At 34.5% G+C, this 25966-nt stretch overlaps 1 protein-coding gene across 19 annotated transcripts in view; it reads left to right on the top strand.

Annotated features, from left to right (window-relative positions):
- Nucleotides 1-25966, top strand: part of NRXN1 (neurexin 1) — a 1228058-nt gene that overhangs the window by 108353 nt on the left and 1093739 nt on the right. For 10 of the 19 annotated variants that reach the window (XM_086326949.1, XM_086326950.1, XM_086326953.1 and 7 more), the window contains exons 3-4: nt 10180-10197; nt 13510-13539. The exons of 6 other annotated variants lie outside the window; for them this stretch is intronic. In XM_086326949.1, the coding sequence (XP_086183075.1) occupies nt 10180-10197; nt 13510-13539 (48 nt within the window). The remainder of the gene's footprint in view (nt 1-10179; nt 10198-13509; nt 13540-25966) is intronic. 3 more of the 19 variants (XM_086326951.1, XM_086326963.1, XM_086326976.1) reach the window with 1 other exon arrangement.

Raw genomic sequence — 25966 nt, forward strand, 5'->3', positions numbered from 1 at the left:
AACAGATAAAGGATAGATTATTCAAGCTTATGGCTCCTTCTTCAACGTGGAATTGCATTCATATGGGTCTACTTAAGTACTAGACATTAACCCAAAACAGTTATATATATGGAATATTTAGTCATACAGAATTTGTTGTACCTATGAAGAAACATTTTATTGTTAGCCTATAACATAAAACTTTATTTTGTAAAAGAAGATAGGATTTTGTAGAACATCTTTAGTTTTTCTTTCTACTTGTCTAATGTTTCAGCTTTTAAAGTTTAGAGCTTCCTGCTCAGTTCCCAGGAGATTTACTAACAGCTTGTAGGTAAAAGGAATAAAAATAGTATTTTTATCAAATTTGCATTTTATAACTAAAATGAAAAGACAAATGCACTTTATGTGGCATGTTCGTATTATATTGCCTAACCTTCCAAATATTTGACTTGGAATCAAATAGTCTTTTGTTTCAGATATTTTAAAAGGGAAGAAAAATTTTATGTGCTATGAATGAAATGAACACTTTTCTTTAAATTTTAAAGGAAGCAAGAAATGATGGAATAATTCTCTCTTTTATTTCTAGTGGTTAGAATGCCCATGGGCAAACACATTTACTAACATGGGCCGGCTTTTTGCTATTACAGTAGGGCAAAGGTTTTACAAAAGTATTTTTTTTCCTGAGAAATAATTCATTCTAATAGCACAGGGAAGGTGGGTGTTAGGACCTTCTTTTTCTTCAATAAAGGAAATTAAACAGTATTATATTTTTGACTTTATAGAAGTAGCACATAAATGCAATGAAGAAGAAATATTTTTCCTAAAATATTTCTGCTATCTTTCAACAGGATCAAAGAAATCATGAATATAGTCCCCATACTTTATTGTATTACTTTAAAAAAATTGACAAAATAGATATATTTTAATAATTTTTCCAGGAATGTAGCACCATCTTATTAGACACTTCAGCATGTTGTCCAAATTCTTCATGCTTATTTTCTTTTTAATACAGTTTTTGAAATTTGCAAACTTTCACAAGGAGCCTTAAACTTTCTGTATACTCTTGCAATCTTTTATATTCTATTTAGGTGTATTAGGCAAGTCATCCAACACACTGAGATAACATAAATATAATATAAATGATGTTTATAAAAGTACATTTAAAGTGAGAAGGCCTACTCAAGGGTGGGTCTATTTATTTTTTATTCTTATTTCTTTTAAATATTTAGAAGTTACTTGATATCTTTCAGTTCAGTTCAGTCGCCTAGTTGTGTGTGACTTTTTGTGACCCTAAGGACGCAGCTTGCCAGGCTTCCCTGTCCATCACCTACTCCTGGCTGCTGCTGCTGCTGCTAAGTCGCTTCAGTCGTGTCCAACTCTGTACAACCCCATAGACCGCAGCCTACCAGGCTCCCCCGTCCCTGGGATTCTCCAGGCAAGAACACTGGAGTGGGTTGCCATTTCCTTCTCCAATTCGTGAAAGTGAAGTCACACAGTCATGTCCCACTCTTAGTGACCCCATGGACTGCAGGCTACTAGGCTTCTCCATCAATGGGATTTTCCAGGCAAGAGTACTGGAGTAGGTTGATATTACCTTCTCCAACCTCCTCCTGGAGCTGGCTGAAACTCATGTCCATCGAGTCAGTAATGCCATCCAACCATCTCATTCTCTGTCGTCCCCTTCTCTCCTGCCTTCAATCTTTCCCAGCACCAGGGTCTTTCCCAGTGAGTCAGTACTTTGCATCACGTGGTCAAAGTACTGGAGTTTCATCTTCAGCATCAGTCCTTCCATTGAATATTCAGAACTGGTTTCCTTTAGGATTGACTGCTTGGATCTCCTTGTAGTCCAAGGGACTCTCAAGAGTCTTATCCAGCAACACAGTTCAAAAGCATCAAGTCTTTGGTGCTCAGCTTTCTTTATGGTCCAACTATACAGCCATACATGACTACTGGAAAAACCATAGCCTTGACTAGATGGACCTTTGTGGGCAAAGTAATGTCTCTGCTTTTTAATATGCTGTCTAGGTTTGTCATAGCTTTTCTTCCAAGGAGCAAGTGTCTTTTAATTTCATGGCTGCAGTCACCATCTGCAGTGATTTCGGTCCCCAAGAAAATAAAGTCCCTCACTCTTTCCATTGTTTCCCTATCTATTTGCCATGAAGTGATGGGACTGGAGAGGAACTAAAAAGCCTCTTGATGAAAGTGAAAGAGGAGAGTGAAAAAGTTGGCTTAAAGCTCAACATTCAGAAAATGAAGATCATGTCATCTGCTCTCATCACTTCATGGGAAATAGATGGGGAAACAGTGGAAACAGTGTCAGATTTTAATTTTTTGGGCTCCCAAATCACTGCAGATGGTGACTGCAGCCATGAACTTAAAAGACACTTACTCCTTGGAAGGAAAGTTATGACCAACCTAGATAGCATATTCAAAAGCAGAGACATTACTTTGCCAACAAAGGTCCGTCTAGTCAAGGCTATGGTTTTTCCAGTGATCATGTATGGATGTGAGAGTTGGACTGTGAAGAAGGCTGAGCGCCAAAGAATTGATGCTTTTGAACTGTGGTGTTGGAGAAGACTCTTGAGAGTCCCTTGGACTGCAAGGAGATCCAACAGTCCATTCTGAAAGATATCAGCCCTGAGATTTCTTTGGAAGGAATGATGATAAAGCTGAAACTCCAGTACTTTGGCCACCTCATGTGAAGAGTTGACTCATTGGAAAAGACTCTGATGCTGGGAGGGATTGGGGGCAGGAGGAAGAGGGGACGACAGAGGATGAGATGGCTGGATGGCATCACCGACTCGATGGACGTGAGTCTGAGTGAACTCCGGGAGTTGGTGATGGACAGGGAGGCCTGGTGTGCTGTGATTCATGTGGTCGCAAAGAGTCGGACATGACTGAGCGACTGAACTGAACTGAACTGAAGTGATGGGACCAGATGCCATGATCTTCGTTTTCTGAATGTTGAGCTTTAAGCCAACTTTTTCACTCTCCTCTTACACTTTCATCAAGAGGCTTTTTAGTTCCTCTCACTTTCTGCCATAAGGGTGGTGTCATCTGCTTATCTGAGGTTATTGATATTTCTTCCGGGAATCTTCATTCCAGCTTGTGATTCATCCAGCCTGGCATTTCGCATGACGTACTCTGCATATAAGTTAAATAAGCAGGGTGACAATATACAGCCCTGAGGTACACTTTCCCTATTTGGAACCAGTCCATTGTTCCATGTCTGGTTCTAACTGTTGCTTCTTGACCTGTATACAGATTTCTCAGGAGGCAGGTCAGGTGGTCTGGTATTCCCATCTCTTGAAGAATTTCCCACAGTTTGTTGTCACCCACACAGTCAAAGGCTTTGGCGTAGTCAATAAAGCAGAAGTAGATGTTTTTTCTGGAATTACCTTGCTTTTTCTATGATCCAGCAGATGTTGGGAATTTGATCTCTGGTTCCTTTGCCTTTTCTAAAACCAGCTTGAACATCTGGAAGTTCTTGGTTCATGTATTGTTGAAGCCTATCTTGGAGAATTTTGAACATTACTTTGCTAGCGTTTGAGATGCGTGCAATTGTGCGGTAGTTTGAACATTCTTTTGCAGTGCCTCTTTTTTTTAAAATAACATTTCATAAAACATTAAAAAAATTGCATCTGATTGTTTTCTGTTTTCCAGTGATTGGTTCCAAAGAATGTGATATCATTTTGTCTTAATCTGGTATTACTGCATTGTATTTAGTAAGCCGAGAATAGAACACCTTATAAAGAAACCACCAACTTAAAAATATTTTGAAATATATTAAATTATTGGTATTTGACCAATTTTAATCTGAAAATAGTAATTTTATATGTTTCAACCTCAGGTACTATTGGACTAATTTTTTTCAGTCTTTGGAGAAGCAGAATTCTTCACAACAGTCTTCCTCTTGTTGAAATATCCTGCATTTTAAAGATTACTAGATATTTACCTCATTGTAGGTAGCATTTTAGTGAACTTTGAGAGATTCCTGGAAAATTTTTAATTTTTAACATACTAAAATTTTTAACATAATATTTTTATTTAGGAATAATGTTAATTTCTCTTAAAGTTATTTTCAGTGAGTTTTATAAAACTTTAAAATTACATTAGCCATAAATTGTAAAATATGTAAATATCTTGCATTTTAATCATCACAGTAATGTAAAACAAAAATTTGAAGAATTGAAATATCTTTTTAATATTTATTGCATTTTACCTAATAGACTATTTGTTACGTATGCAAAGGTCCTATGGATTAAAGATAACATGAATTATTTATATTAAATAAAATTTTATTTTTCCTTAAAATATGTATAATTGATAGATCATATGAATCATTTTCTATTTGTATTATACAAATCTAATTTGTTAATCTCTAAATTTAGGTCAATTTTATATCATACAGACCATTTTCTATTTGATTTATACCGGTCTAATTTGTTAATCTCTAAATTTAGGACTTGTTTTTACAGTATGGCTTACTTAGTCATATTTTTGTGCAGTATCCCCTTAATTCAATGACAAAATTTTTTTCTACAGGGAAATTAAATAGCCTTCTCTGAGATCGTGTAGGTGAGTCAAATCAGGAGTATTTGAAAGTTTATTTTAAACATCTCTGTAATAAAATGATTTGGGAAAAAAAAAATGTAGACATCTAGCATATGTTAGATCGTTCTCTCAAATGAAAGGTCATTGATGTCCTTCAGCGGAATTCATCTACCCTCTATTTACTGTTGAAGGACACATTGTGGAATACTTTTTGCTGTTACCCACACAAGTCAGAGGCTGTTTCCTATTCATTTGCTCATTTAAAAAGTCATCCCTGAGTACTGACACATCTACAAACCCACTAGATGGGGGTGATATGTTGAGTGGGTAGGTAGAAGTGTATTTAAATTTATTTTCCCAACTCCAAACCAAGAGTTTTCCACCTCTAATTCCTAAACTATTGTGAGTTTGGACTCTTAGTTAGGAAGCAATACTCCCCAGAACCAGCTTTCTTTGGAGAGTTGTGTAGCAATGATTGAGCTTGAGTGGGAAAGGACACACCCTGACTACTGTTATCTGTAGCTTCCGTATGAAGAAATGTTCATTTCTCAGTAAGCAATCACACAATAACAACGAGCACACTCAGTGCAGACTGTGCTCTGTTCATGGTCACTGTGAAATGTCTTTCCCTAAGTCTGCTATTATTGTAAACGTAGAAATGTTGACTTCTCAAAGTTTAGATGTAGGGAAGAACTGAGACTATAAAAGCAAGATAAATCCCTGTAATAGGCCCTCATGAAAAGGAAATGCAGTATAGTTTATGTGTGCTATTTAATATATACTTTAATATGTTCACTAACAATTGTTAAATTCCATTAGGACCATTGAACTGATTAAACACCAAAATAATCTGCCATATAATTAGGCTTCCTTCTTCCTTCTTTCTTCCTCCATTGAGAAGATGGAAATTGAACACCACAAGTTCTTTGTCACAGAATTGGTACCTGTGTGAAGCAGAAACATAGGCAGTCTCCAACTTATGAAAGTATAATCTCAATATATATATTTATAAATATATTTGTTAGAATAAATAGGTAGAAACTCATCTCACATTTCCCAAAGAAACAAGACTGTAAGGCAAGGTAATCCCAGACCATTTCACCAAGGACTCATTAATTCCGTATCTTGAATCATTGTACAAAAAGTACCGAAAGTGCAGTCAAATGTTACCCATAATTTCTTAGGGAGAATGGTTTTATAGTCCTAAATGTGATGCCAAGATCATCTCTGCTGCTTCAAGTTGGTTAGAGATATCTCTCTTTTTACTCCTGAACAGTGAAAAGATCGGGAGGGAGAGGGAGGAAAGAAAAAAAAAAGCATCCCTAGGTGGCTTCTCTCATGCCCTAGGATCAAGATTCCAGGAGACTGAATGGGAGTGCCATTTAGGTGAATTTGAAACAAGTTGCTGAGCCCACCTGTTAAAAAGCATTTTTGAAACTAGCCAAATTCCTGTTCAGGCTTTTCTTTCCTTAAGAATCCATAATGGACCTTTATGTTTCCTTTTCTGTTTGTTCTTGCTCTTGATTCTGGCTGGCTTTTCTCATCCTCTAGGTGACTGCCTCACAGATCCACAGAACCAGTGATTTCCTCCATTTCCTGTCCTTGAAGCAGTCCCGCAGTACTGAGGTTTTCTAAAGGCTTTCACTGTTAACACCAAAAGAAAAATAAAGCAGAGCTCCATCCTGTGCCACCATGGGAACCAGACTCTGCTATACAGGCATTTGGTTTCCCCAAATGAGAGATGAAATCTTGAAAAGTACTGTGAGGGGCTAAAATGGTGAGGGTAGACACTAGCAAGTGCAGGGTATGTTAGAAAGGAAATGCAATTGTATTCTGAATTCCTGCTTCTGTTGGCTAGCACCAGCCTCCAGGTTTGCTATTATGTACCCTGCCAGGGAGGGCATGGGTCTGAGTGGGAACCTTTTTGCTATAGTGGCAGTTTTGATGGAGGAAAGAAGGAGCCAGAAAAAATGTTGGGAGCCAGTCACAGGCAACTAGCAGAGAAGGAAGGAAGCCAAAAAGGAGGAGAGCCCAAGTGGGAGCAGGAGACTGCTTTGGGTCAGTTTGTAAAGTGAAATGTAGCATATAAGTTGACCACTGCTTGTGCATTTAGATGAAGTATTTCATATTGCTAAGCTTTAACACTGATTATACATAAGGAGTTATTTGTGATATTTTATCCCATACTTTGATTCATTCACTTGGCATGATTAAATTTCTGATTTTCTTTACTTTCAAACAAGGACATTTTTTTTTAATTCATTTTTCTTTTCCTAGTAGTATGCCATTAAGATTATGTGCAAAGACTGTAGTAATAAAGTTACCATCCTTGCCTTCTTATAAGCTGGTGCTCAGTCCCCTCAGTTGTGTTCAACTTTTTGTGACCCCATGGACAGTAGCCTGGCAGACTCTTCTGTCCATGGGATTCTCCAGGCAAGAATATTGGAGTGGGCTGTCATGCCCACTCCAGGGGATCTTTCTGACCCAGGAATTGAACCTGCATCTCCAGCGTCTCCTGCATTGCAGGCAGATTCTTTACCCAGTGAGTCACCTGGGAAACCTTCCTTATAAGCTGGGGACCAGCAGTAAAGCATCTATGAAGATGCTCTTTGGAAGTAATTTTAAAGCATACAATTTTGCATACAGTTTAAAAGTCTGCCTCTTCCCTCATGTCAGCATACAACCATTATTCATAATGTGATTGATATTCTATTACTTGATTTCTATATCTGTGAAGGAAACATGTCTTATCTGAAAGAAAAATAAAATTTAAGTTATGTTGTTCATGATTTTATATTTAATATTTTCATAATCAAAAGAAAAATGAAAGACTGTGATCTTTATATATGGCATGGTAATCATAGTAAAGCTGATTACTAGAGACACAATAGGATTAGGTGAGCAGCATTGAGAAGCCAGGGTTTTCTGCAAACCCAAGAGCTTTTCCCTAACTTGAAAGTGTGTGCAGGTGAGGCTAGATGGAGTGCTTTCTGCCTTACATGAAAGAAAATATGCTGCTTTAGCTTTACGTGCTTTAGCTTTACATGCCAGTTTTAGCACCTTTCTGTTGCTCCTCAAAACCAAAATAGTATTTGGTTGCAAAGAGAAATCAAAAGTTGGTGTTATAAGAAAAACTTTTCTTTTTAAACTTGATATTGTTTGTTTAGTCCAAAAACCAAGTAGAAAAGAAAGAGAAAAGGATAAAGAAATACATGGATAATGACTGTAAATGCTAGAGTTTTGACCATTTATATGTAGCTACTTCCAAATTCTGAAATAACCTAGAGATCATCTCTAGATTAACAGATTCTACATCAACTAAAGCCAGCAAATGGATACCAAAGGGGTAAAATAGAATGAAACAAAGAGAAGTTTTTTTTTTTTCCAATCCTATAATTGAATCTGAAAATATATAGAAACTCAAGGAAAGTCTATTCTAAGCCGGTTTGTCCCTTCTTCTTCTTTAAATAAGAGTTAATACATTACCTTTCCTTTCACTCTAGTACTTCTGTAAAAAAATCTAAGTCTTATGAGAAGACTATTTTTGGTCATCAGGATTTGATTACACTTTGGGCATGACTTGGATTTGCATAACAGAAGTTCCTTTGGTTAAGCCTAGTTCTCTGTATTAGTAAGAACTCAGAGAAATGCCTTATGACTAGACAGGATCGATGGTATTGCCTGTGGCCCTGTGCCTTAATTAACAGTGAAAAGAGAATGCACTTTCAGCTGACCGAATGACTAACCTTAATTTTGTCAGCACACCTTCCTTTCCTCATATCCTACGAAGCCCATGTATAAAATTTTTGTCATGGCTGGTCCTGTTTCATTGGTTTGTTTTCATTTTCCTTTCTCTATTAGACTTCCATGTAGCACTTTACCAAAACCCCTTTTTGGACCTGTCCTACTCATGACCGTATTTGCTAAGTAACTCTCCTCTAAATTCCCTGATTTTGTCATTTTACTCCACATATTTAATAAACTTGTCGAAAAATGAGCATCTTCAGTGGAAAATAGAAATTCAAAGGATATCATTATAAAACCAAAGTGTATCCTAAACATTAAAATATCTGTATCTTTATATGATTCTCAATATAAAGCAATAAAACAAAAACTTAATGTTTGTGACCATGTCATATCCAAGTTGCCTTTGAAAAGTAATACATTCTGATTCCTTATTTGGTAGATAGGAAACCTAAATCAAACAGCAAATGAGTGTCACATACCAATTATTTCAGTCATTTAAAAAAAAATTTTTTCTTTTAACATGAACTGTAGGAAACGAACTACTTTGTAGAGGTGTTATTGTCTACATTTATCCATGTTCTATTATGTATTAAGTCCGCATCAATAAATGTAGCTGTGTTGATATTTCAGTTTCCACTTAATATATTTTAAACAAAGTTGATGATTTTTTAGTTCATTAGTAACTTTGACTATTAAAAAGCTGTTTGTTGAAACCTATAAAATGATACATTTGCAGTTATTTTTTTTCTTTCAACTTAACAGCATTCACTGTTATCTTACTTTTTATAAATACTTTTCATCATGTACCCTCTTTTAAAAGCACAGCTAATTAAATATAAGAATACGACAAGAAATGTCAACATAGATATGCTTATTGTTGAAAACTTTTTCGTAAGTACCAAAATATTGCTCTCACCCTAGTGCCATAAAACAGTTTTTCCTTCTATTTCTTACCTAGATTCCAAGCCCTGTGTCTCAAATAGTACTTGAATTGCTCCTCACAGATATTAATAGTTTTATATTCCATACACTTACATTGATTATGTGTAGTTAAGACATGTAAAATCTGATTATATATGTTTGTATATACACATATGGAAATATACTTAATATATGAAAAATTTAAGTATTATATAGATATATGGACAAACAAGGGAATTTCACCCAATATTATCAGTATCTTAACTACATTCATATTCACACCCTAAACAGATGTACAAAGTGAATAAATCATTGTAAGCTTTGTCTTATGAACAGCTATCAAATGAATTTCTCCTGTAAAGATTACTTTTTCTACTTTATATTTTTGAAAATTGCAATACACTGTTGTCATTTGTGAAAAAGTATGAACACATTATAAACTAAATTACAGATTTTAGGTACATAAATTTATGTGATGTTTTTTAAGGAAATAAATTTATTAGAAATATTTCAAGGCCATGATGTAAATAGATTACATATCTGATAGAATGGAATATCTTTAAGTGAAATTTCGTGACTACTTGTCAGAACTTTCTTTTGTCCAAGTAAGTCAAAATTAAAAATAGAATCTTTTAGAACTGTTATAAAAAAGCTTTAGAAGTAATTGCTAGGATAACTGTGCTAGCAGCATATAAGAGTTATGTATGTTTTGCACAGGGCAATGAAAGACTTTTGAAAACTCCTTGCTCAGTACCCAGCAGTATTACTGAAATTTTGTCTCATATTCCTTAAATGCTGCCAGTGGGAGGGAACCTGCTTCCTGTGATTGTTTTTTTCCCCTTTGAATGGGAGCGATGGAGCACTTGCATGATGTGTTTGGTGCCTTGCATGAAAAAGACATGCAAAGGCAAGGTCTAGTCTGCATGCTGCTTAATGAATGTTTTTCCTTTTCTCTCCCTCCTTGTCATGTGCTTTCAGAAGACAACAATGTGGAAGGTGGGTGCTTTCTACTTTGTTTTCCAACTCTCATTTGCTTTTTATTTCTTAGTAATAGTAGAGTACATCTTGAATGTAGACGGTAAGTTGAACTTCTGAGTATTTGCTTATTTCTGGATTGTGTATCATTTTTCATCTAGAACACACACTTTCAACTCCCTTCAGCCCCAAGTGTATGAAACCCCTTCAACCTTAACTCCAGCCCTTGATGGACTTCAGCATCCCATATAAACCTTAGAATACTTATTTCAGTGTTCTCCATGGAAAAATGACACAATCTTGCTTCTTTTATTTTAAATGAAAAAAATATATCTTTGTGGTTTCCGAACCCAGTGCATGATTCTCCATTTTTTTTCCTTGATCAAAATGATTTCTTTTGTAAATTTTGAGCATTATTATATCATCTCTAGCCCATTGGTTTAGTTTCAAATGATTTGATTTTTAAAAAAAACACAAAATAAAGTATAAGAAGCATAAATTTAGATTAAAAATAAGCCATTGGTTCATGGAAATGAAAGCATACTGCACTCCAGCATGATTACTGGTAAGTATATTTATAATATTCTATGTCTGTTAAGTAGAATTATGGTGTTTGTTCAAGGTATTCTAAAATTATCAAGAGATTTTGAGAAAGCTATACATTTTTCCTGTTGAATTCAACAAACTAAAACATGTTTCAACATCTTTTTTTAAATTAAAAAAAAAAAGGTAAAATATAGTTGATTTTCTATGTTGTGTTAGTTTCATATTTCAACATCCTTACCTTTAAGGAACTTAAATGCATTAGTTCACGTGCTGTAAAATTAATATGTAAAGGATAAAAATATGAAAAGAACTAGGAAGTGCAAAGAATTGTGAAAAGGAAATTGATGTCATATCACCTTACATAATCACAGCATTAGCAGTTCAGATTCCCTAGAAAAAGAGTCCCCATATAATGTAACAGATTAAAATTACTAAACTTTGATATCTCAAAGAACGATTCATGCTAACACAAAATTGATCAGTAGCAGATATCAGCATATTATTTGTGATTATTTCGTGGATTCTTTCAATTGCTTAGTTGCCAAACATTTCTTTCATTATTTAAGTAAAACAAATTAAAAGTTTAAAAGAAATCACCAGTGAAAAATTTTCCAGGTGTTGCTTCTGTAAATGGCATCTTTTTTTCTACAGTATAATTTAAATAGCATGTGAGTGTGCACTTAGTAAAGATATTACCCTTACAGGTCTGACTGACATTGTTCAAAATCATTCTCATTTATAATTATGCATGTTATTTGAGTTCAAAAGGTTTTTTTTTTTAAGTATCTTTTTGGCTTTTTTTTGTATTTCCTTAATCATCCTGTAAAAAGGTCTATGTTTTCATTCTTTTCTCTTTAAATCCAGTTGCATTCAAAGGGGCTTTGAAATCAGCTTAATGAGCATGTATGACTCTCTCTTTACACATCTCACGAAAAAAATTGACAAGATTTTCAGAGTATAGGCTCATAAACTATTGTAATAAAGTTTATTCTATCATTGGAGAAGGGAATGGCAACCCACTCCACTACTCTTTCCTGGAAAATTCCATGGATGGAGGAGCCTGGTAGGTTCCAGTCCATGGGATCGCAAAGAGTTTGACACGACTGAGCAACTTCACTTTATTTGATCATAATTTTTAATGTCTATGTTTATAACTCCACTTTGACCATATAGTCTAGCTGCCTTGGAGGTAGGGGTATAACACAAACAATGCAAATGTTATTCATATTTAAAAATTTCCATTCTTACTAAGGTAGTATTAAAAGCCATTAGAGGAATGTAAAAGTTACATCTTGCACAGAATTATTTCCCTGATTTATTTTACAAAAAAGTTATGAACTATTATTAGGAAATGTATAGTAATTTTTAAATGAAATTAAATGAAAAATTATATAACCTGGGCAGATAAGCTGCTACTCTTAAGCATATAAAGTATCATGAGTCACCAATGAATCATAAACTTTTTAAATTGATTGTGATTTTTATTTTGTTTAAAAATCTCTTAGAAAATATAAAAGAAAGTAGATTACAGAAACATTGAACTACCGTGCTAAATAATTTTTATATCATAATTATATGATGATGTGTAATTGTGTCTGCCCACAGGAATGTGTAAATACCCCTTAAAATTTTAAGGACATAATACAGGTTATTTCAATACTGATTCAAGTAATATACAAAGCTGTTTAGCTCAAAGCCTCAAATATATTTGAACAGTGGGAAATGAAATACACATTTTATTAAATTTGTATGTATGCTTTATTTCTCTAGCATTTTCCCATATTCTTGAAATATGTAGGGATTGAAGTGTAACTTAATTTCTAAATTTAGAATAAAGAACTAGGAATTAATGCTGAAAAGTAGAACATATATTTATAGATAGTGAAATAATTTTTTAAAAGAAAATTACTAGTATTCTTTAGAAAAGGGGTAATCGTCAATCTAAAATTGTCAAGGAAGAATTAAAAATAATTTAAATAAACAAAAGGAATTCCATATTCTTTTAGAAAACTATCTTGATGAAAGTATATCTTAAATATACTCATGTTAACTCATACTTTAATATTGAAGTAATGTTTAAGTAAAATGTTAAATAATTTTGTTTTCCATGGAAAATTACTTAAGCCTGTTTAAAGGTCATCCATTGTTTCTAAAAACAAATCTCATTCCATAGTAAGTTCTAACTTTACAACTGCATGTCTGATGATCTCTTTTATATTTGAACAAGCTTATTCAGTTCCTAACTGTGTCAGACAAGGGGCCATTTCTGCATTATCATTTCAGTGTGACTCAGGATGTGTTTTTCTTTTTTTCGTTTAATTATAAAATGTCTCATTTTTTATGAGAGGAAAAAGATCAGACCCAGCCCATGTTTCAGGTATTCCCTTGGGTTTTTTTTTTTTTTAATATAATTTCGTCACCAAAGAAGGCAAACCCTGTGGGGGCAGTGTTCAAAACAGCCTTATCAGAGGGCATGCAGGGCAGATGCAATATTTAAGGGATTGGTTGGCTTTTTAAGTCATGCTCTTATGCTGTTGAATGCTCCAGCTGATACATAGAAGATATACACAGTGCAGCATATGCAAGTGTTTAAATTGCAGTTCTGTAAGTCTTTGCCCCAAAGCATTCCAACCCGGAGTTGAAAGAATGCTTTTGATTTGCCTCTGTGATACAGACACGTCTCATAGGAAACAAGATGTCTGTCACTGAACATTTTTGTCACTGTGACAACTCTGCCTTCCCATGCTCCCTTGTTTATTGCTGACTGTGCTCTTGTTTCCCTTCAAGGTCTGGCGCACCTGATGATGGGCGACCAAGGTATGGGCTCTGTTCCTTTTCCACTCTGCTTTCAGTGTTTTCTTGTTCTCTAGCTGCTTTCAAACCATTGCTGCAAAGGATGGGCAAATGCTTGCAAGTTATCTGGCTGCAAATAAAATGCATAACTTTGTTCACATTTTTTCATGTGTTTTTCTCCCCTTTATTTGTTGGTTTGGTATTGGTTTGCTCCTTTGACTTTTATTTTCCTTCATTCTTGCACTATGTCTGCAAATAAATGAGACATAAGAACTTGTAATTGAAAGTTTCCATACATTTATCAGCATATGCAGCTAAAGGTAGTTATAGTAAAGAAAATCAGAGAACCATTAATATATGAAAGAAGATACTTGGTTTAATGTACTGCACCAAAAAGAGTCCATTTTTCACCCATGCATGGCAGTTTGGGAACATATGCAGACATCTTTGGCTTCTGGCTTCTTGAATGCTGAGTATAGTGTTCTACAAAATCAATACTTTTTCTACCTACAGGCATTGTGTATCTCTCCTTTTGTGTAGTCTTTTAAAGTGAGCATGGGCTTTCTAATTTCCTTGCACGTATTGCCTTAAAAAAAGGCAGATTTCTCAACATGTATTGATTATATCTCCATTTGTTTTCAAACTCTTATTTATACCTTCTTGTATATTTAATTTTCAAAGAGTAGTACATTTACATATATTCATAATTCTTATTGTTGTTTCTCTCCTCTTTATTCTCTTTGTATGGAAACCCTTTCTTCATGGAACCATTTCATCAAATCCATAGGTAAAAGTAAAGGTATTACATTATTTTATTTCTTCTTAATATCATCTATATGAATAACAGTGTGTCTAAGTTATGCAAATATATTTAGACCTTTTGGCATTAGTAATGGGCACTGGGAGGTAGGTGTGAGTGGTAATGAATATTTTATGAATTGAAGGTAAGAAAAATCCATCAAAATGTTTCCCTCTGTATTTTCTTGCTCTTTAGAGTGTTTTTTTTTTTTTTTTTGCATGTCAGCAGCTTATATAATTAGCATATTTAAAGATTAGTTACAGGTTTCAGTGTCAGTTTTTGCAGTATCATTTAATGGTAGTTAAATAATGAGTGTAGCCACCAGAAACATATCATCCTCAAATATGTAATTCTGGAGTACACCTGCACCAGCTATTCTGCCTAAGAATGTAAGTCAAAGCATGTGCGGCATTGAAATGGAACTGCTGCAGGCTCATCAGGCTGTGGTCTTCTAGATGTTATATAAACACATTGACTCCATGGTAACTCTAAAAGGTAGTGTCATAAAAGAAACAAAGGCTGAAGACAAAGGCTCAAAGACAAGCCTGCTCTTTCTTTTGTGCGTACTAACTTTGTTTTAAGAACATTGTCAACTAGGTATACATTTCTGCATCCCTTGGTAAGTCAGGCATGTGTATTCTTTGACAGTATTGGTGCCAAATTTAAAAGCATGCTTAGTTTGCCATTTAGAACCATCCACATTGTGTTTAATGTTTTCATTAAAAGAAAATAGATGATATGCAGCTGTGGTAAATATAAATATGTCTCATAGCCTTTAACCATTTTTAACTGTGTATTAATGAATGTGCCCTTGGTATCTAGTTTTGTTTTATTTTGGCTGTTTTAAACACAAGCATGTGTTTCTTTGAATTTTCTGAATCTCTCTTTTGCTCTGAATCTTAATCAGGGGAATTGGTACCAAAGCTCACAGTTCTCTCCCTTTACATTAGTGTCATCTAGCAGGGTAGCTTTTCTGTTTAAAAAAGGCCCTGAATATGAGTGTAGAAATAAGTAAGAGAGGATATCAAAGTTTTAAATGTGTAACATAGATCTTTAGAAACAAATGTTGTTTGAGTATTTTGAGCCAATAAAAAGAGAACATATGTTATTGCAGTTTGTATTTTGGTCAGCCATTTCGAATAATATAATTTAACCTTATTTTACACTTTCAGAAACTGTGAAAATGACAACATATATCAATTCTTTTAGAAATTTTGTGTACGATTTGGGATACTTTTTAAAATTCTTTCTTTTTTTTTTTTTTTTGAGGCCAAACTAGTGTTCCTTCCATTTCTGAAGTCGGCGTTTTCCCCCAAGTTCCTTAGTATAGGAATCAGGCTGACATAGAGGAAAATGTATTTATATTTTGTTTTACTAGCTGAGTGAAGTAAATGTATATGTGTTTGTATATGTGCATGCATATATTTGTATGAATGCATGTGTATACACAACTTTCTAAATATACATACACATATATATCAATTATGTTGTGAAAAAGTAACTCTTAAAAATAATACTCTAATTATATAACCATTTAGCTCTACATATGGAATAATTCATGTTTATGCTTACCTGATATTCATTTTGGTGTAATTAATGTTGAGTGTCACTTTATTCAGTTTTATTATGTCAGTCTTAAAAGTTTTCTATTGGCATGTGTGAAAATATTTTTGCTTTACCAGTTTTCATCAAATTTTATTTCTCAGTCAGCACAAAACTATACAGGACAGAAATTTGGTATTTACTTTACATTATTTTTCTGTTAATAGGGCTAGGATGCTTCTTGGTGTTAAATGGGAAATGAAGACTTTGAGATGGACTTGGGTATTTAAAACAGTGATCACCTTTACATGTTGGTTAAGCTATATATATATGCATATGCATATATATATATATATATATAAAATGAGAAACATGATTTGTAAGTCTGCATTAGTTGCAAATTAATTCAACAAATCTGCATTCTAGAACAAAAAATCCAGTCTTGACTGTGATGAATCATAAATGAATGTCAATAAAATAGGGAATGAAAACATGGAAACAAATGGAAGTGCAGGGAGAGTGGTAAATAGTATGATCAGTGATGGGCATTCAGAAAAGATAAAGATAGTATGAATCAGGGTCTCCTTTAGGAGGCTATCCTTGCCTTGTACCACCTGTTGGAGGAGTCAAAAATGTCTAGAAACTTTACAGTGTAGCCTTTTGTATCATGTTAAATCCTAGTTGTGCATAAAATGTGTTAAATCGACCCTAATCTTAAATAACAGATTTGCATTGAAAATTCATGCTTCTCAAATCTTCCCATCAAATTTTAATCCTGAAACATTTTTTGGACCCTACATTTCTCTTTAGGTGTAGTGAATTCAGGTGCTCTGGAATAATCATTTGTGAATTAAAATCTTCCTTTATTGAATCCAGAAGCAAAACTGGGTTCAAGAATATTATTGCTATCGTTTTGGTATATTTTATATGGATTCTTAGGTATTTTCCGAACTTTTAAATGTCCAGTGACAGACAATTGTATTTCATTTTGTACGTTTTAAAAAGGAACATTTCTTCTGATAACCTCCTTCATCCTTCTCCCCAGGCTTCTCTCTAGAGGTAAGCACTGGTATCACTTTGTTATATATCCTTACACACTTGGTATGCTTCCTTCCAAACTCTGTAATTATTTCTTCAGGGTTTGAAAATTGCAGAATTCCTTATCATATTGTATGACAAAAGCAGATAAGTCAGCTGGAGACGTGTTAGGGCTCATTGCTTTGCTGGCAGAATCAAAATGAATGAAATAAAAACTTTTTCACTCTTTTTGTAGACCATCTTGACTCATATTTTCACTTGGTCATTCTGTTTCACATTTTAGAGTTGATTATTTTGATTGGTTTTCATGTTTTCTAAATGATTACAGTTAGGAATAACCTTTATTTTCTTTGGGATAACTACGAGAGATAATATTCAGGGCCAACCAAACTCCCATTGGTTGTGGTTAGATAGATTCAAGCAGTCTTTGTGACACTGTGTTTGCTTTCTTTCTAGGTTTGAAATTTGCCGCTATTGTTAGGACTATTGACAATATTAACTTTATTTGAGAATCTAGATTTCTCTATTTGTCTGGGAAGACAGTTTTTTGCTTGTTTTCTTCTATATATGTTTAAACTGGTCACTTCATTCTAACAATTGATTATATTTTACTCTAATGTTTGAGAAAAATGAATGACCATTTAAATCAGAAAATGTCAAATAAAGTTATACTGCAAATCCAGCCGTCATTGACTGGTTAAATAGCTGAGAAGCATAGGTTAATAATTGTCCATTAAATGATGATCAAAAGCATATATTTTACATCATAACAATTATTATAACTATATATTTATGTGAATGATTATATATTTAATGTCAACTTTTCCTAGTAGAATGTAAGCTCCATGAGAGCAGGAAGCTTGACTTTCTTTTTGACCATTGTATTTCCAGACTGTCTTTCTTACTGTATCTTGAACTTGCCATTCTCATGATTTAAGTATGTGTGTGTTGGGGGTGTATTGGAAAAGGTAGATATAGAGGAGGAGATGGAGGGTTTGTGGTGGGCATAGTAGAGGGTGGAAAAGTAAAAGGAAACTTGTAAAAATAACTAGAAAAAATTGTAGCAATAGATTATATTGAATGCTATCTCTACACTTCTTTTGTTTCCGATCATATCCTTTTTCAAAGCTACAGTATTTCTTTCTAATAAAATATCATTCTGGTATCACTTTAATATGTCTTAGCCGATGAACAGCAATGGTCCTGTAAGGAAGTAAAAAGTCTGTGTGTTTTTGTGTTTGTAGGTTTTCAAAAATTTTAATGTGATTCACTGTCATAGTGGCAAATAATAAAGCTGTATTTTCTAACTTTCACTATTCGTGTGATAGCAACACAGGACATTTCCTGAAATTCACATATAGTGTTTAACTAACTAATTAGTTTCCATGAGTTCTGAGTTCTTTTTTTTTTAACCTGTATCAATTGTGATGTACCATAAGACCTGTGTTTAAATTGGGTTTCAATTGGGTTAGCATTGCAAACTTTCAAACAAGCCAGAATTTGTCGTATCTGTGATATGTCTTAATGTGATATGAGCATATTTGCTATTCCTTTCATTTGTAAATCCTGCACTGTATTTGCAAAATAAGTTTCCATTTGACTCTTTCAAATGTTTATTGTTTGATTATCTGTGTTTCTCATGTTACTAGAAAGCCAAGGTATTACAACTATCAAGCATGTAACTACACATTTTAAAAGTTCCTAAATTTCATTGTTAGTGAAAATGAAGATCTTAAAATCGAATAACTGTAAAGAAAATACAGATTTTTCTCATAACCAATTCTGTTAATATCTATATATAGTTAGTTCCAGTCACCTAACTGATAAGCAGTATCAAAGATTATGTATTTAAAATTTTATCTGTAATGTCAAGCCACAACTAATATTCTATCTATTCTTGAAATAGACTTGATATTATTAATAGAGAAAATAACATATTTAGTAGTATTATACATCTTCTTCTGTTTCCGTAATTTTTGTTTCAACTATCATCTTTGTTTGTGACTAATTTGTCTGTGAAGTGCAGTTTCCAGTCACCAACGTCATGATGCCTGTTTGTTTTATAACTCGGAAATACATTTTACTGTGATATCTGATATAGAACTAATTTAGTTTTGAAAATATCATATCTCTCTTCTTTTGTATGGCTTCTGAAGTCATGTCTCCTCATTTAGCTTCAAAATATCAACTATTCTTCATTGCTCAGAAGCATTTTTGAGTGTTGACAGAATCTTAACTGTATTGAAATGCTTACATGTGGTTCATTTGCAACCGAGGCATAATTTATTTCTGTTTATCTATTGTGACTTCTATTGTTGCAGTATTAGAAGCTCCTCAGCCACAGAACATGGAAAGACCAGAATTTCACTTCATGAAATAAGATATTAAATGTCTACTTCACTAATGTAATATACTTAGAAGGCTACATGACTGTTTAAAATTTGGTATTTATTTTGTAGTCTTCTTTAGCCTACCTGCCTGTCAGTTCTGAGCACAATGAAGAAGAGCTACTGGAAGAGTAAATATTTCTGTATTACCTCTTGCTGCAATTTAATGGTTTTTATCATTATGTTTTTAGTAAGAAAAGCCCCAGCGCCTTTTTTGTATCTTCACTCTTGGTTCTGTGATGAGAAGTTTCCCATTTACGTACACAGTTATGATATTGAATAACTGGTAAACTAAATAAGGATTTTGTTAAGCTTGTAGTGGATTAATTAATCCTCATTGAACAGCACAGAAAGGATTCTTCACAGTTTAAAGAATGAGGTAGTATAAATATAACTTTAGATTCTTTACTGAAATAGATCATAAATAGCAAAAAAATTATTTTGTATCATATTGAATATTAAAAGGATCATTTCTTTTCCAAAATAATGATTTCATCTTATTTATCCATGTTGAAATGTATTTTTGTTAATCTGAAATGAAGTGAAAGTCTCTCTGTCATGTCTGACTCTTTGTGACCCCGTGGACTTAGTCCAGGGAATTCTCCAGGCCAGAATACTGGAGTGGGTAGCCTTTCCCTTCTCCAGGGGATCTTCCTAACCCAGGAATTGAACCCAGGTCTCCCACATTGTAGGTGGATTCTTTACCAGCTGAGCCACAAGGGAACCCAAGAATACTGGAGTGGGTAGCCTGTCCATTCTCCAGCGTATCTTCCCACCCAGGAATAGAACCGGGGTCTCCTGCATCGCAGGTGGATTCTTTACCAACTGAACTATGAAGGAAGCCTAAATTAATCTAGGTTTAAAAAATCAAAATCTTTAGGCTGGTAAGAAGATATTTCTTAACTTGTCTTGGCCAGTGGTTTTAAAGAATACTGTAATTACCCAGGATACTCATTAGCTCATATACTAAAGGGACTTGAATCTTCAACTAGAATCAGAACTTTGTAGCAGAAAAGAACTTTTCAGATAATCTTTACAAATTGTTGACACTGTTTTACTTGTAACATAATAGGAGACATTGTTTATTATAATAGGCAAAACACTGTGGAAATTTTGGCTAAAATAACTGATAAAGACTTATCAACTCTAAGAAGACCTTAAGACTTTGCTCCACTTAAACACTAATAATCATGAAACAGGATTCTATCTTCTTATTTGAAAAATAAAGTTAGAGGTAGTATGAAGGAAACTCATCATAAAGTATTATATAAGATGCTATTGTTGATTTGGGAGAATGGCATTGAAACATGTATAATATCATATAAAAAACGAATCGCCAGTCCAGGTTCAGTGCAGGATACAGGATGCCTGGGGCTGGTGCACTGGGATGACCCAGAGGGATGGTACAGGGAGGGAGGTGGGAGGGGGGTTCAGGATTGGGAACGTGTACACCTGTGGCGGATTCATGTTGATGTATGGCAAACCGATACAATATTGTAAAGTAATTAGCCTCCAATTAAAATAAATAAATTTAAATTAAAAAAAAAACAAAAAGGAAAAAAAAAAGATGCTATTGTTTCTCATTTTGAAGATTTCATTTTAGGGGAGTAAAACTCTATCTTATAACAAAGGACCAGTGTAGTGTGATACGTAAGTACCACAGTCATAAGACCTGTTCAAATCCTGCATTTGCTTTTTACTGACCCGGGGCAAATAATTCAGCCTCACATGTCTAAATCTTAGGATCTGTATTATTAGCTAATAAAAATACTCCATTCTCCAGTATGCTGTTACATGACAAAATGCAAAAGCAAGTAAAAGATGGTTTCTGTCAATGGTGATCCTAAAACATACTGTACACACTTAGATTAAGTGAATCTGAAAACTAATCTGTAATATGCCCAGGATTTTAAGATGTTATTAGTCTCAAAATCTGCCTATCCTTTAAATACCCTATTTTTCATGATTCTATGATTAAGTTATAAATAACTAGACATCCGTGTCCTGATGGCTCATACTACAGAGAATAGTGGCACAATTAAGCATGAAAGATTAATTCTACTCAACCATATTTAGATATCCCTATTTCTCTTTTACATTTTCACATTTCTCTCACATATAATGATGAAGTTGAAATAGATTGTCTTCCCTTTGAACAAAACTAGGAATTCTAGTTTCTTTATATGCTGTTCTTTAAATGCAAATTAATGAGCTGAAGGGGGCAGAAAGAAATATTTTCTTGTGGACTGGAAGTACCTCCTAGAGAAAAATTTTTTATGAATTAATGTTTAGCCTCATTAATGACTTAACAGAGTGATATATGATTTGAGTTTATACTACTTAGTCACCTGAAGACCAAATTTTCAAAGACAAGCTAATTAGGGCTTTCTCTTCTTTGATAGGTATCTTTGAGGGAAAAATAACATAATTACCTAGAGATACTTAAATAATTGCCTATACCCTCACATCCTTCAAGATTTTTCTCAAATGGCACCTGAGTCTCAAGAGACTTGTTTTGACAATCAAATTTAATACTATGATTTGCCCCTTTCCTGAACTCTCTTACTCTAGTCAGTTTATCTCCCATAACAATTATCTTTTAACATGCTTTAAAATTTTAGCGTTTATTTTGCTTACTGTTTATCGTCTGGTTTACTTCAGCAAGAATATAAGACAGCAGAGATCTCTGCCCTTCTATATCTCTAGAGCCCCAGAACAGGGACTGGCACAAGTATGTATTCAGTAATACATGTTTAATGACTGGCTGACTGATTATAAACAAGTTTATGGAATTTCTTTAAGATTTTATTTTGGATCCTTTTTTTTCTTTCCCATAATACCTTTACTTTCAAATTTATTTTTTCCTTTTTGCTTCAAGATAAATATTATAATAAAGGAAAAAGAAGATCAGTAAAACCAGGATTTTTCTCCTTTTGAGAAGGACTCAGACGACCCATTGGATCATCTTTGTTCTCTGCCCAATGTATGCAGGTGGTGTCACAGAATTTGGAAGGAATTTGAAAACCTCTCCATTAACCACTAATGATCAAGTCTTTAAAATTCCTCTAGTAATCAGGGATTATTAAAGGAATATTAAATGAATGTTTCAAGAAAGGGCTAAAAATTCATCTTTGTATATCTCTGTGTATATCAGTAAGAGGAAGAGGCTCCTAGAAGTTTAGCTTCTAAGTGGCATGAATCATTGTGACTTTCAGTAATTACCTTTGGCAGTTTGTGACAGAAGTTTCAAAGAATGAAATGGGTCCCCTTGTACTTTCCATTCATGTGACTTATCTAGTGCTTCTAATATTGAAAGATTCATTTTTCTCAGGCCCTCAAACAGCTATGTACACCCAAAGGGCCTTTGACTTTTTCCCAACCTGTGGATAAATGATCATATGTTCAACTAAACGATTTATCAAGTGGTCTAGATCTGCAGCCACCTGTCCTAAATTGTGGAGCCTTGAGTTGAAGAATTGCAGTGGTAGGAAATCTCTGAATGAAAAATCAACAAGAAAACTGCAGTGCTGAAGGCCGCATTTTCCTTAAAATGAGTGCCTTACTATGTGTCCTTTTGTTGAAAATAGGGTTTGGAGTGAAATAGGGGGAGAGAAAAAGCGGGTGGGGAGAGAATTCTCTCTAGAAAGAATGAAAGTAGTTTCATTCAGTCTTAGTCATTATTGCTTTAATCACCAGGGATTTTTCTGTATGTGGGGCTGTGGCTTATGGTATATAGCCATAGCTTTTCAGATGGATAATTTAGAGATGTTTGACATTAAGACATAAACACAAGGATAATAATAGTTACCACTTTTCAGAACACATCTTTACACATTCAAGTTATATCCACTTATATAACATGTGTACTCTGCTAAATGCAGTTTTAACTTTTCCTCCTGGCTTGTTTGCCTGTGCCTATGATGACATCTGGTCCCATCACTTCATGGGAAATAGATGGGGAAACAGTGGAAACAGTGTCAGACTTTATTTCTCTGGGCTCCAAAATCACTGCAGATGGTGACTGCAGCCATGAAATTAAAAGACGCTTACTCCTTGGAAGGAAAATTATGACCAACCTAGACAGCATATTAAAAAGCAGAGACATTACTTTGCCAACAAAGGTCCATCTAGTCAAGGCTATGGTTTTTCCAGTAGTCGTGTATGGATGTGAGAGTTGGACTGTGAAGAAAGCTGAGCACCAAAGAATTGATGCTTTTGAACTGTGGTGTTGGAGAAGACTCTTGAGAGTCCCTTGGACTGCAAGGAGATCCAACCAGTCCATGTTAAAGAAGATCAGCCCTGTGTGTTCTTTGGAAGGAATGATGCTAAAACTGAAACTCCAGTACTTTGGCCACCTCATGCAAAGAGTTGACTCATTGGAAAGGCTCTGATGCTAGGAGGGATAGGGGGCAGGAGGAGAAGGGGACGACAGAGGATGAGATGGCTGGATGGCATCACCGACTCGATGGACATGAGTCTGGGTGAACTCCGGGAGTTGGTGATGGACAGGGAGGCCTGGTGTGCTGCAATTCATGGGGTCGCAAAGAGTTGGAATATGACTGAGCAACTGAACTGAACTGATGATGACATGATAGCTCATTCAGATTTGTAGCAGCTGAGGTAATCTCCAATAATTTTTAATGTAAAAAAAGTGCAGGCATATTATTACCAGAGATATGAAATAAGGATACTAATTTCTTTCACCCTACAGAATTTTGTTTTACTACATAACCCAGATACAGACCAGAAAATTAGGCTATTGAGATAATAAAATGACTCATGTTATATGAAATTTCTAAGCAATATTTATTTTTGGGCCTGGATTACCTGGTCAACTGACCCAGTTTTCCATTTCATCTTCTGGACTTGGCATTATAAAGTCAGTAGACATTTGGAGAAAATTAAATAACTCCATTCAAGGAAACAATCAAATTTAGATTGGGCTAAAGTGCTGCCAGAGGGATAGAAATCCCTCAGTTGGCCAATTGTGATTTAGTTCACAGGGAAATCCTTATTCACAAGCTAACCATAAGTTTTTTGCAGATGGCTGGTGGCAAAATACGCCAGAAATTCCTGCTTAGCTTAGTGAGCAGACATTTTTAATGCTATCCTGACTTAAAAGAATTACATGATGCTTTGTTGTAACTGTCTTTCCAATGATTATTTATTTAAATAAAATAATGCATTATCTGACCAGCAGTCACAGGGCATAGACTTCAAATTCCTTCCCTGGCAGTGTGGTTGTATTTGCACTGATCCATCTGTACTTGCTGTGTCCAGTGACATTCTTTGTGAGAGGACTGGGTAAAATTAAGAGTCATTCAGTGCAGTGGAAAGAGAGAAGCCAGTTGGCTCAGATGAAAGCCAAAACTTGGACTAATGCAGGTGAGCCACTTTGGGTGCTCATTTGCCCTCTTATTGTAAGGTGTAATGTCATGACCTGTTAGGCCAAACCACTGAACCTCTATTCTTCAACTACTTCAAATCTGTCATTCCCTAGTTAGAAGAATGCTTGAGGCTGGTCAAGTAGCCTACTTCCCTGTTAGAACATCTGAGCAGTCTTTGAAACACCATTACAAACCTTGACCTTGTTACCATTGTTCTGAGCCAGGGGTTCTCGGGTTGTCTGCCTAGCTCTCCCCCATCTCCCATCCCTGCTGCCCACCCCCAATCATCTGAAGCATATTTTTAAAATATATACATTTTCAAGGAACCTATCTGATAATTTTAATCAATAGGTCTATGGTAGATTATGATCTTGTACCTTAAAAAGCCCCTTTTCAAGTTCCCAGAAAGCTGCTAAAACAGAGCCGTTATGTGCAATGTTACCAACTCAGCTAAATGGCTTTTGTCCTTTATAAGCTGATTCTTGATCGTCATAGTGAGTGATGAAGGTTGTTTTTCTTCTGTTGTTTTTTTCTTTCCTTCCCCCCGACCCCCCGCAGGGCCACTGTGCCATAGTCTATTCAATTTATATTATTTCTGTGTTGAAAGATTTTCCTTACTAATAAAAATATTATTATCTTGCTTTAAGAGAAGTTAGGCCTTGGTCCATTATGAAGGGACTAGTAGAGGAGATATGGTTATTCAGTTGGGCCTACTCTTTATCCTTGAAATTAAACAATTGGTTTTCACACAAGTAAAGATGTCACTGGGCTCTTTCCAACCTTGTGGTACATGTCATTAAAACTTTCATTGTGTAGAGTTCAAATACCTGCTTTTAAAAAAGAGAAAAAAAGACACAAATTGAATACATGGGAACATTTAAACTTTTGATATGATGCCCACCCATGGATACTTTGTAATATATTTTAGGATCATTGTCCATAATGGACCATGATAAAGTAATGCAGACAAAGGAAAAGCCAAACAACAAACGCTGAGTTCACATTTAAAAAAAGAAAAGGCCTCAAACATATTTCTAGACAATGGAAAAATTGATTATAATGACTTTCTTCTCTTTTTACTGAAGATTGTGGTGAAAGAGGTGTTAAATAAAACAGGAATATATAATTTCTACAAAGGTTATACTTTAGAGGGTAGAAATTTGGTCTCCGGAGTCTATTAAAAAAGAAGAGGTAGTGTTCTGAAATATTTAAGGAATGACAGACCCAGGCATAGAAATTAAGGGAAATAAATTATTAGATTTAAAAAAAATCTATAAAAGAAAGTGATTAAGACATGA

This window comes from Bos grunniens, chromosome 11, assembly GCF_055505025.1.
Source record: "Bos grunniens cultivar Pamir isolate PY7600 chromosome 11, Bosgru_T2T1.0, whole genome shotgun sequence".
NCBI lineage: Eukaryota > Metazoa > Chordata > Mammalia > Artiodactyla > Bovidae > Bos > Bos grunniens.